This window comes from Schistocerca gregaria, chromosome 1, assembly GCF_023897955.1.
Source record: "Schistocerca gregaria isolate iqSchGreg1 chromosome 1, iqSchGreg1.2, whole genome shotgun sequence".
In the NCBI taxonomy this organism is placed as follows: domain Eukaryota; kingdom Metazoa; phylum Arthropoda; class Insecta; order Orthoptera; family Acrididae; genus Schistocerca; species Schistocerca gregaria.
The window spans coordinates 365,764,249-365,777,977 of NC_064920.1; the positions used below are offsets into that span (position 1 = coordinate 365,764,249).

At 38.6% G+C, this 13,729-nt stretch overlaps 1 protein-coding gene across 1 annotated transcript in view; it reads left to right on the forward strand.

Annotated features, from left to right (window-relative positions):
• The window catches only part of LOC126346846 (intraflagellar transport protein 88 homolog), an 83,507-nt gene that overhangs the window by 66,545 nt on the left and 3,233 nt on the right, over window positions 1-13,729 (forward strand). The window contains exons 15-16 of the mRNA XM_050002223.1: window positions 2,490-2,615; window positions 3,430-3,663. Of these exons, the coding sequence (XP_049858180.1) occupies window positions 2,490-2,615; window positions 3,430-3,663 (360 nt within the window). The remainder of the gene's footprint in view (window positions 1-2,489; window positions 2,616-3,429; window positions 3,664-13,729) is intronic.

The window sequence follows — 13,729 nt, forward strand, 5'->3', positions numbered from 1 at the left end:
ACTAAAGAAAACACGAGCTTGAAGAATTCATTGTGCTCTTGAATTAATTACAAAGATAGTTTTCTAAACTTTTTAAGGACACTGCCAATCTTATTTCTACTTTCAAGCTGTTTTCGAGACCATTCTGTTTCATTTGAAATCATCCCTGTGCTTGTGCAGATGTAACTGATTGATATGCAGAGTAATTCCCATTTTAAAGACAAATCCTTTTGTGTTAAAATTGTCCACAACATCTACATGGTTCCTTTCAGATAGTTTTTCGACATCTCCATAATAAGGTTGGAGAGGTGCTACAGTATTTTGATTAATATATGAGTGTGAAAGACCTTTTTCAATTATGCAACTACATAAGTCAATATTATGTGGCAATCTTAGGGTGACATTGTTCACGTCTGCCTGCATGCTTACAGTTTGTATGAGATAAAAATTAAAATATAATTAAATTTTAATGAATTTTTTTGTGATTTGTCTTCTTGAGAAATGTGAAATGGAAAGCCAAGTTGTATACTGTGTGACTGCATTTGCAGTTTTGCCCTCCTCTTACTCAGACATTGTGCTGTAGCAGTGGGGAAGTGTGCAGCTAGGGTGAGAGTTATGCGTCTTTTGCCAGGGCACAGCTCATGAGCCGAATTATTGGCCACCCCTGGTCAATATGACAGACCCAGACACAAGAGTAAATTATGTTTCGTGTAAAGTGGTGGCACAATTGAATACCCAGAAAGGAAAATATATTGCAAGAGCAAAGATGCCTCAAGTTAAAGAAGTGAGGTAAACAGAGTATAATAAACATGGTTAAATGAACCACTAGGCTCTCACAATACAGTCAAAATAAGGTAAAAAGCCACCATGCCATACTTCAATTTGGTTGTTCAGCATGATGTGTGGATACACATAATCTCCACAGAGTCATTTGTAAAAAAAATCATAAAGTCTGCAGATGCCTTTGTGTACTGCATTACAGCAAAAGCTTGGATATGATAAAAGAATGGGTGGAGCTGTTGAAATGGAAGTATTTTTGTTTATTGGGAGGTTTAATGTTAATTGGAGTTCATATGGTGCCCTCGGTGAGGCGAAGGTGGACATCTAGGAAGATATTTGACTGAGCTAAGGAGGACATTTGAAATGAGTGGTGAAAAAGTTGTTGAGATTTTGGAGGAAAGAGATAAATGTATCCTCACCTTGATCTCGATCATAACAGTGTTATCAATGTACCTGAACTCCAAGTGATTTCTTTAAAATTCTGGGGGGCTAGAGAGCATTCTTCTGTATAGCTTATGAAAAACGTTGTGATAAAACAGCGCAGTTCAAGCATCCATAGTGCTGCTGTGGATTTGTTAGTAGTTAGTTAAAGGGATTTTGTGGAAAGGGGGGAGGGGGCTCGACAATGACATGATCAATGGGCAGGTTTTTGAGTACCTCTCATCATGTAATGAAGTGAGGTATATCTTATCTGCTGTCATCAGCTCTCTCAAAGTGCAAACTATGCAACAGAACCTATGCAATACATTTGTCCATCATTACACTACTCATGCTCCTAACCTTCAAGCCTAACGATCATATGAAAGACCCACGGAAGACTTGTCTCCTGCATGTGCTCAAAATCACTTCTTCCTGCCCTGTCACTAGCATTTCCATCCAATTGTGTTGAATGGGTTGCCTGAACAATGTAGCTGTAGAGCACGCTGCTCAAGATAGTCTGGAACAGAGAAGTCAGCCTTTCTGGAATTTATTACAAAATGATGTATATCACATCTGCCAAATCATGCATCTAAAGGTAAGCATTAAACACTGAAATGCTTTAAGGTAGTAAAGGCAGCACAGTTGAAACTTCTATAATGGTGGAACTGAGTTGGTTTTTGTATACTACAAATCAGTAGCATTATGTTATGGAAGAAATAATAACAAAATTCAAAGTAAGAACATGTCAGCCCCTTAATAAAAGTTTTTACAAATATTTTTGGAACTTATAGGTTTACTTTCTAGACATTCTGTCTGCCAGGATCCATAATAGTTTATCACTGAAGTATTGATTATTATCTCCTTCTGTCACCATTCAGTGTTAATTACAAAATGTACAGTATGCTTGGTGATACCTCCTCTATATTTACTTTTTTTGCCTGGAGTCATTTGTGTCATCCATTTACATATTTTGTAACTAATTAGTATGACTTTTTTCTTGTTTAATAGATTGGATATTGTGTATTGGAGAAATCAGGAGAAAATTTATCCATTGCTGAAACAAGTGTGGCTAGTAATATAAAAATTACTATCTGCATAATTAGTATACTGTCAGTCAATGCTGTAGGTTCAGTAGCTGAATTGCCCAGTCTCAAACACTCAGCTGCTGATTTGCTCAAGGATTCACTGCCTTAATAACTTTGGAGAAAATTACAAATACTTATGTGTGATAGTAGGGCCCTACATAGATTTTGCATGTTACATGAGTAAAAAACCATACTGCCAAAACTAATAATAAAAAATGTTGATAGGTCTGAAGTTTTTGATCAGACTATGCAGTGATCTTGGATTGAAAGAAGCTTCTAATTATGCTGTGGAACTAAAGAAGCTAGAAGCATCTAAAGCTGCACGGGAAAGAATAGGAAGCAGTAGACCAGGTATTATATCCATTAAAGAAATTCCAGCACTGTTGTTAGAAATCACGTCTGTTAATGTTTTGTTATCACAGTTTCAGTCTCTTAACTAGAAGTATTTGTATTCAGCTTAAACAATAACAGAATTGTGTACTTAAAATGTTGACTTATGTGAAAAACAAACAAAAAGTATTTGTTTCCTTGATAACACTTCTGCATTGCCATGATGATAAATGTTGTTGTTACTATACATGTGCACATAAATGTGACTCTTTCCTGTTTTATAAAGTAACATATTGAAAGTAATATGGTCTTCATGGGAAAAAATGTCCTCAGAATGTGTTGTTTTGTACAAATTAATTTTTTTACCTATTTGCTTCTGAAGGACATGAATGCATAGACTTTGTGTTCTGCACAGCTACAATATAAATATATAAACACGATTTGCATCATAATGCTTTTGCACAAAATAGTTATGTAACATTCCCAGGATTAGCATTAAGTCCTAATGTGCTACACATTCTTAGTGGGCCCTGACAAAATGTAATAATCTAAATATTGTTTTCCATGTATCGAAGTTGCTTGGTCATTACAGTTTGATAGAGGATTCTTTCCCTCCATACATTTTATAGTTGTTAAGCACCTTGTCATGAGTAGTATGAGATAATGTACCACCCAAGAAGTGGCAGCATACCCATGAACCATTCTGATAACAAATGATATATTTGTTTGGAAATACTTCTAGGAATAAAACATTTAAGGCGTAATAAGACAGTTGTTTTTTCCTGCCTTTTGTGGCAGCATGATTGGTCCAAGCCAAAGATCTTATCTGTTGCAGGATCCCGTAGAGGTGGAAGTGGTCTGTCATCACGGGGGGGATCAGCTGCTGGGAGCTTCAGCCCACAAGGAGGACGTGGCTCTCCTGTGTCAGCAGTCGGTCAGCGGACTGGAGGCAGGGTCGCTTCAGGTTCAGGCTCTGCATCAGGATCGGGTAGCAGCAGCAGGGCAAGCAAGGCCTCATTGCTAGAGTCTACCACAGATGAACCTTATTTGCCCAGTCAGCGCCATATTGGTAAATTATTGTCATCAGATCCTATAGGCTTTTTGTTTAATTGTCAGTTACAGCCATCATGAAATGTTATAATTAATTTTATAGAGCATCAGTAATCACTGAGCATTTTAACTTGATATTCTTTTGATTACTAATTGTTTCATTATGTAAGAGAGAAGTTGTTTTCTGTTTTTCTAACTGAAATCGGTATAATGCAAAATACCTCGGATTTCTCTGCCACATAACAGGGATAGTCTAATTCAGACAAAAGTATTGGCCTAATATTTCTGCTGGTATGCATTCAGGTTATAATAGAAAATGTAAAATGAGGTGTGAAAACAAAGTGAGTCTCAGGTGGCCAGCTGAAGTAACAGTTTTACAAAATTTTGAATTCTTTGTTTCATGAGTTTGGTCACACCACATAAGCTACAATGTAGGTAACAGAGAATACATCAGTTGAAAAAATAAAAGTGGTTGTCATCTATCACTTAGCACTTCTTGCACCTCTGGTAATGGTTGTTAATGTGAAAATGCCAAATTGCACTGTGGCTTGGACTGCATATTTAATAACTGGTTTTATATTATTATTGATGACTTTTTGGAAGTTCTACTCATTCTAAAAATATAGCTAGTTCATGTAAGACAGCAGCATATTAATATTTTAGTTACTGCCCTATGGCTTGCAGGTAATTGTTGGACATCATATTGCACCAACAACAACTGCTAGTAAAATCTCTTCATATAGCTGTTGACAGTGGTGCAACATTTTGTTTTTAACTGAAGGACTCGAAACTTGCGTTTGATACCAGTTGGTCCCATGATTTTTTGTGTTATTTATGATGTCTTTTGCTTCTGCAAATTTTTTATTAATGTGAAAAATGCAAAGATTTGAAATCATCATTAAATTTTAGTTAACCCTGTAATTGGCTAGCTAAGTTAATTGAAAGGTTGAAGGAAGACAAGGGCACATCACCACAACAGGAACACTCTAGTAAAACATTGTGTTGTTGCAACTATATGTAAGGTTGATGATAGCTTTACCTTCACCTCATATGATTATATTTGTCATGGAACTGATAATCTAATCTTGGATAGTTGTTTCATAATAACTGTTGCCTTCCTAACATATCTTTCTTAAACATTTAAATTTTAGAACAATGTTAAATGAACATAATACCTATCTTGTGCTAAAAATTCTGGCATTGTGTGCCCTAAGAATTGTGTCTGTGAACATTATGTTTAGAGCATAAGAGAAGAATTGGCAGTCTGGTTAAACAACAAAGATTACAGTCTTTCAGTGGAGCTGTTGGACTGCCAGGTGGGCTGATGATATATGCATTCAAACTACACTTCCAGTAGATTTCTTACACTTCTACTGACAGAGTTTTTCTTCCATCTGAATTAGTCATTTTTATTATACCATAACACAGAGCAAAGAAACATCTTTTTTTAAAAAAAATTATCTTATTTTATATTTAAAACTTATATTTCTTGACATTGTTAATACAGAATCAGTTTTTAACTGCTGTTTCTATCTGTTAATAAGCACTTTAACTCATTCTAGATACATGAAGTTTTTCCTTCAGAATAGGCACATAATTTGATGAATGAATGAAAAATTCATCTTGATCAGTAGAAAGTAGTTTTAACTATCAATTGATTTAATTAAGTGGGGATCAAGTCCATGAAAATGAACATGAAATGATGTCAGTCAAATCCTTATCGTAGTAGGCAAGATATCTAAATTTGAATCTGGCCTGGCATAGATTTTTATTTTACTATTTAACTATTGTGCAAAGAATACATCTTCTGTTGTATTGTGCAAAGGTGTAATGAGCGACTCTCGTTCAGCAAATGCTTGAGTCTGATTAAACATGTAGGTTACTGAAAAGAATAGACTACACAATGGTACTCAGTAATTGCTCTCTCTGCAGTTGGCCTGCATATAAAACTGTTTCCCATGCTTGCTAAGTGCTCTGTTCCTTAAGTTTGTTTTTTATTTCAAATATTTCTGATTTGTGAAATGTTACACTTTTATGAACAGTTAACTAATTTGCTTGAACACAGATTGAGTTGGTGCTGTGTTAAAACACCAAAATTGGATTTGAGAGGACAGCAGTTCAAATCCACCTACTGCCATCCAGACTTTGGCTATCTATGATTTTCCTAAATTAAATAAGATGAATGCCAGGATGGTTCCTTCTGAAAGGTGCAACGTAATCCCTTTCCCACCCTTCCCTATTCCAAGCTTTTTCTCTGTTTCTAATAAGGTCATGATGAACATACATTAAACCTTAATCTTTTGCCTTAATTTACTTAAATTCAGCTACCATCTAGTAGTGCCTATTGTGCCACGTCTAGAGGATAGGGATGTACAGACCTTAAACACTAAAGAACACAGACACATTTCTAATCAGGATATTTATTAATGAAGACAAACACTTAAGTTATATAATAAATGTGACCTGATGAGGCATGGCACAGAAATGAGCGTAAATCCACTATTAACACGAACTTGTGCATTTCACTGGCAGTACAGCACAGTAATTTGGCAGAGACACTCTGCATAGACTACACAGACAGTACTTTGTCCACTGACACTTGTTGACTCACCAGAATAGCCCTTTGGTACAAGATTTGCTGCTGAACACAAACTGAGCATAGAGCTCTATGGCCTGACGTACATAATGATTGGCTGTAAGAACACTGCAAATCTTCCATGTAGGCGTGGCCTCAGCCATGTCTTGGTTTGGCAATTGGTTCTGATTCTGGTGCTGCAATCCATTGGACTCTGGTTGGTACACAAATATCTGCCAAAACATCTGTAACCAATGCCTATTTTCCATCACTGACCCTTGCCAATCACCCTGAGAAGCACAAGTGTCCTGGGACTGAAATTTCATGGGGCACAGCATAACACAGGGCTTTCGCAGTGGATGCAGGAGATGATGAAGCGTATGGTGTCAATGACCATGCAGGAGCTCGAGCAGCTACTCGCTGTCTCATGGCAAGGAACGATAGGAGAGAAACTTCTTGAGGGCTTGAACCAATGTGCTGGAGGAATGCAGCTTGTCCATTTGTGCCTTAGAAGTGTGCACAAAATGTTCAGCTTCTCCATTTGCAAATGAAATGGCTGTGGCATGATGTTGCTGGATGCCATTAGTCTGGCAAAACTGATGAAAGTCAGCCAATGTGAATTGTACTCCACTGTTAGAGAGAACTTCAGGCAACCCTTCAAATCAACAGATTGTGGTGAGGGCCAGCACCATATTGGTAGCTGTGGTGGACTGCATTGATGTAACGAATGAGAACTAGCTGTATCAATCCACCACCATCAACCATAAAGTATTCCAAAATGATCCTGCAAAATCCAAATGAAGACATTGTTGTGGTTGGCAAGAGAGCCAACCGTGTTACTAAAGGAGGATGAAATGCACGCATTTTAGTTCACGCAGGCTGGCGTGAGGTCTGGAACATGACAAGGGAATAAGAATTGAGAAAAGCGGACGTACCTGGTGGAATACTTAACTTTAATCCATTAATGATGGACGTTGCTCTTGACGTTACATATTTCACAATATCAATAGTACTGATAATGGCGCCTTGCTAGGTCATAGCAAATAACGTAGCTGAAGGCTATGCTAACTATCGTCTCGGCAAATGAGAGCTTAGAAGTCAGTGAACCATCGCTAGCAAAGTCGGCTGTACAACTGAGGCGAGTGCTAGGAAGTCTCTCTAGACCTGCCGTGTGGCGGCGCTCTGTCTGCAATCACTGATAGTGGCGACACTCGGGTCCGACGTATACTACCGGACCGCGGCCAATTTAAAGGCTACCGCCTAGCAAGTGTGGTGTCTGGCGGTGACACCACAGACATTGCCATGGTCCCGTTAATCATGGCCAATCAAAACAACATTCACTGGAGCAGACTGATGCTCTGTGCAGGCTGTGTGCAGTGAATGGTCAACTGTTCTACTTGGGCATCCATATGCAGCCACATTTAGTGGGGCTGAGGTAATTGGTTGGTACGCACCACTCACCAATGACCCTGGAGCACCTAAAGATGGAGTGACAAAGGGACCAGGACTCAATGCATTGGCATTCTCCATGTTGAGAAGGAGAACACCTATAAATGCGGAAATAGTGTGCTGGTGTAGATCTGTAGATGTGGTGGAGGCCACCCATTGTGGATATTCAGCAGAATTGCCCAAAGAACTGTGTCAGATACAGTTTCATGCTCAGTATGTTCATAGTTGATTGGAAACCCATGAAGTGTGTCAAAATCCAGGAAATCTATGTGAAAAAAGACATTTTCAGACAAATAAAAGGTGTAATTGGTACCCACTGATAGCCATGGCAACAAATCAGTATTGGAATGCTGAGTTGTGGGCTTGTACAGTAGCTCATACTGTTAATTGTATAACAGTAGGGCCCACTGCTACAACTTTTGTGCTGCCCATGGTGGGACAGGTTTAGAGTAAACAGGGCTGTCAGTGACCTGTGGTCCTGAATCCTTCCTTTAATTGCTAGAAATCTGTACAGGTTGAGGAAAAATTCATTCACTCAGACTTCACAGCACAATCCCTCACATACTGGCAACACAAAAATGTCTGTCACAAAATTATGTCCTGCGCATATTTCGGATAGTAAATGAACACTAAACATTGGCAATCTGACAACACTGTAATCACATGTACGCAAATACCTCTGTCAGCAGATAGAGTAGTGCTGTGCATATCATGCAGTGGATAGTGTTTTGGATTGGCATGCAGGAGATCAAGGGTTCAGTTCTGGGTTGAGACACATTCATTTTTATTTGCTGAAAGTAGTGTGCATGGTATGGTATCTGGCTTCATAATCGTCATACAGAGATTACAGTGGGTTTTCTACAAAACATTTACAATAGCATACTATGAACATGGAGATGGAAATACAGTTGTTTTCACTGGTCAGCTTTCAAAGAATCCTTTTGCATGTTGTGGATGCGAATTGTTTTGTGCAACTGCATTGTCTAGATTCCAGATCTGTTTGCTGTGTACCTTCTCCCCATGGTCCCATCGAAATTATTTGCAAATCACATTGCTAGCCCTACTGGTAACGTGTGGCCCTAATGGATTTTAATGGTCCTGAATGTGGCAAGAATAATTAATAATAATAATATAATTAATGATATTAATCGATGGGACCATTGGGGGGGGGGGGGGGGGAGGTACATAGAAAACCGGTTTAGAATCTAGTAGATGCAGTGGTGTGAAACAATTCGTGTCCATGACATGCAAAAGGTTTCTTTCAAAGCTGACCAATGAAAAAGATTGTACTTCCATTTCTGTGTAGATAATCATGATTGCAAATGTTTTGTAGAAGACCCACTTTAATCGCTGTATGATGATTAAGATGCCAGATACCATACCATGCAGACTACTTTTAGCAAATGAGAATAAATAATCCACAACCCAGAAACGAACCCTCGACCTCCTTCATGCTAACCCAAAACATTATCCACTGCACCAACTGCACAGCACTGCTGCTACATCCTGACAGAGGAAGTTACCATATACATGATTACAGTGTTGCCAGATTGCTCATCTTCAATGTCAATTTACTGCCTGAAATATGTTCAGGACGAAATTTTGTGAGAGACATTTTTGTACTGCCATTATGTGAGAAATTGTGCTTTGAAGTCCGCGTGCACATATTTTTCTTCACCCTGTATACTGGTACACAGTCGTCATACCTGTATTGCTAACAACACATATATCAGACAGGAACAGACTGTGTTGAATATATGCATTCTGAGGTTTTGATTGGAAATGCACACTGTAATACTTGCTATATGTGAACAAAAAGAACAACAAATGCAACATGTACTGTTTGCATGAACAGGAAAGGTATACCAAAACTTGAAGCTACATTACAAGTAGGAGATATGGAATTTATGTCAATAGACAATATGATGGCTTCAAAGTGGCATGACAAAAGAGATGTATCTATGTTCATGTCGTGCCATACAGCTGCAATGAAATCAGATGTAAAAATGCACTGCCAAAGGAATACTTACAAATTTAAACCAAGATGTGTGTTGGATTACAATGAGTCTTTATGTACAGTGGACAAGTACAATATGCAACATACCTCAATGGAGTATGTTCACAAAACACGTTAGGCCTGTGAGTGCTAAATTTCCAGTCTTTATGATGTTCATAAATCCTTTGCAGCTTTGAGAAAGACACTTTTCAAGCACTGTCAAACAATCAGTAAAACAACATGGACATGTGCAGCACACAGCATGCTGCATGAACAAAAGACAGAAGGAATTGTGTTGCTGAAGTCCTCATTGTGTTCGGCACAGTGGTCACTGCTGTGTGGAGCATCCCAACTGCACAGAGAAGTGCACACACTATGACCCACTCAGCAGTGAATGGGTTAACAAGACTGAAGTATCACCCACTCAAATACTAATGAAATTTGTTTACCATTTAAATAATGATGAGCACCACTTTTTCCAGATGACTGTAGGTGCACTGTCAGTAGACCCTATCCCTGTCAGTGGAACCTACCTTGTTGGAGAGACCACTCCAGTCCTGTGTGAGTAACTGGCTTGGTTGGGTCAAAATGAATCTGACAGTGATCACTGATGAGGGTATCATGGAAACATTGAAAAGCTTGCTTACCTTCTTTGGAGCACATAAACAGAACACGTTTCCTGTGCATCCGGTTTAGCAATCTGTGCTACATTAGGTGTAAATCTGATATAACATGAGGGTTTGCCCATAACTGCTTGCAGATCCTTAACACCATGAGGTACTGGCAAATCTTGGATCACCAGGAATGCAACTGTGCTGGATTAAAACCCCGAGAATGAATGTCATGACCCAAGGATTTTACCTTGTTACACTTGAGGCCTATTCTGAAAACACTTTGAATAGACATTCCAAGTTGTATAAATGATCTGCTAGTGTGCAACCCAACACCACAATATCATCCTGGTAGTTGGAAAATGAAGGGATGTTTAATGTCAGCTGTTCCAAAAACGGTTGAAAAATGGTGGGAGTTAATACAGTGCCAAATGGTAGGCATCAAAACTGGAATAGCTCCAAGTGCATATTGATGACAAAAAAAAATGTTTAGCCTGCTTGACCAGTGGCACCTCCAGTTATGCTTCTTGTAAGTCCGTTTTGGAAAAGGAGTGATCCTATCCAAATTTATCCATAAGTTCTTTGGACTGAGGTAATGGGAGGAGTCAACTACATTCATAGGATTAACTGTAGATCTGAAATCTGCTAAGACCCCTAATCTGCCCAATGGCTTTTTCATAACAGCCAGTGGGGATGCTCAGTGATACATGGAAACAGGTTGAATTCCCCCAATTTCCTGCCAACTTTGTAGTTCCTGCTCGACTTGATCACAATTTGTGTGTGGGACAGACCTAGTGCGATAAAATCTTGGCTGAGCGTTATTGTTAAGTGGTATATGAGCCTGAAATCCTGAGCTTTCCCAAGTCCTTCTTGAAATAATTTGCTTTGCTTATTACACAATTTACTGAGACTGTCTTGGGACATTCCAGCATTCACTTGCAAGACATTATCTTGAGTAGCAAGATCAACAAATCAAAAGAATTGAGACCAAAAATGTTCAGTGGCTTATTATTTATCAAACTAGGCTTGCATGATGAATGACCTCTGATTAAACAGTGGACTGATTCTTCTTTGCCCTTTTAATTAACTAAATGGCCAGAGCCTGCAAGTTAGTTTCTGCCACATCTAAAATATCCTATGGATCTGCAATGGAGAATACAGTTTCCTGGTTAGTAGTAGGTAACTTCAAAATTGCAGTACAACTGCGTGCATTGGACACATTTTACCTAGTAACATCACAGAGCACAGCATCACTTTGTGAAAGTCCACAAGAACACTTGAATGTCTGGTGAGACTCTGTAATTTGGTTATCCACTGTCATTTTATTTGCTCAGGCTGCTTCCTCAGCTGAAAGGCCTTGTAACGGGCAGCTATAACATGCATATGATATTCAAAATGTGCATGCATTAATGACACATAATATGTGTCTTTTGAATGAAAGTCTGGGAATAAGTTCAGGCACAAACAAAATTCTTGGGCACCCAGATTAGCAATAAAATGAGCTATGTGCTGTACACTTTGTATGTTGTAAGCAGAGAAGTGCACCTCAAGTTGCCCCGGTATTTGGTCCAGTCCTCTTCTTGGCGGACAAAATTTGAAAACTTGGGTGCAGAATTAGCTCATTGTGGCATAGCTGCCATAGTTGATACCTGTGTCAGTTGAATGAAGCTCTACAGCAGCAGCTGAATGTGCTGCCCTGTAACAGAACAGCCTGTTTAGATTAGATTAGATTAGATTAATACTAGTTCCATGGATCATGAATACGATATTTCATAATGATGTGGAACGAGTCAAATTTTCCAATACATGACATAATTAAGTTAATTTAACAACATAATTAAGTTAATATAACAAATTTATTTTTTTGTTTTTTTAATTTTTTAAATAATTTTTTCAGAGAAAATTTTGGGCATATAATGGACATGATTATTCAGAAAGAGTACACAAAAACAGTAAACAAAGTGCTCCAACTTGTGTGTGGAAGAACAGAGAACCACAGGTTCTGAAGCAACTCATCACCAATGTGGTGTCATACATAGAGCATAAATCTATTGTTCATACATACTCGGTGTTCAATTCACTGGCACTACAGTAATTAGATAGCAACACTGTGTAGACTACATGGACAGCACTTTGCCCACTGACACTTGTTAACACACTCAAATAGCTCTGTGGCACAAACTTTCAGCTGAACACAGACTGAGCATAGAGCTCTGTGGCTGGACATAAATAGCAGCTGGCTGTGCCAGCTTGCTGCTACACTTCTAGTCGTGTCTGCAGTGCTACCAATCTTAAGAGACTCACAATGCAAGATATCAATGACAGTACAATGTCTGTTTTTTCTCCACAATTTCTGATGAAATTATTTGTCTTCCAAGTTTCCTGGAATTCCCTTCAGTTCTATGTATACTACATTGTGCATTATTCTAATTTAACTCTAGTATCTATTAATGAATATTTGGGACAGTTTAGACATTGTTAGTCTGTGCAACATTGTAATGCAGCTGGTTTACATTTACATGTTGCCTTGGGTGGCCGTAATGGATACTTGTGAAATGTAATACCATTTTTATTTCTGGGTTGATGCAATCTGAATAAGACACAGGATGAAACCCTTGGCCTTCTCTTCATGGAAAACATTAAAGGAAAATCTGTGCTTAGGATTCCATTTCCACAGACAAATCAACTTCTACAAGTTTTATCTTCTGACAGTGCAGATAAGTTTGGATTTTAACCATGGAAATTAGCACAAAATCTGGCAATCAAAAGTAGTACATAACTATCACATCTTCCTTTGCTATCTAAGTTCCAGCAACTTAACTTTCCCTTCCACTGCAAGAATTTTAATCAGCTATTTTTGTGAATCAGTGTGCAGTTACTGCAATTTGGCAACCCTGGTTGCAGATTTACACATGTTATAGATTATACTTACATAAAGCAAGATGGACTGGCCAGTTCTTATTTTTAGAAATTCAAAACCAAAACTATCAGGGTTGGTCTAGCATTCCTACTTCAGTGTGGAAGTCTGGCAACAAGGGGTCAGGGGGAGGGGAGGGGAGGGGAGGGGAGGGGAGGGGAGGGGAGGGGATGGGATGGGATGGGATGGGATGGAGTAGGCCTCTCAGACTCAGATTAAGAAGAACATACAGAGAGTGTGAAAGAAAGGTTGTGAGGACAGAGCAAATGATGTCTACAGAGTTGCAAAGTCAAAAAGGACACATGAAGAAGCACAAAAACAAGGTCAAAAATGATGGATGAAATAAAAGGATAGAAGAAACACTGAACTACAGTAGGTGAAACAAATCAAATGAAGAAATAAGGGATAGGGATAGAGAAGGGTAAATTTGTATTTTCAGCTGATTAGTGAGACAGATTAGTGGAAAATTGCGAGGTATTGAGCAGAATCTGTGTGAGGGAATATGTTTGTGGGGAAGAAATCAAGGTGACAGAGGAG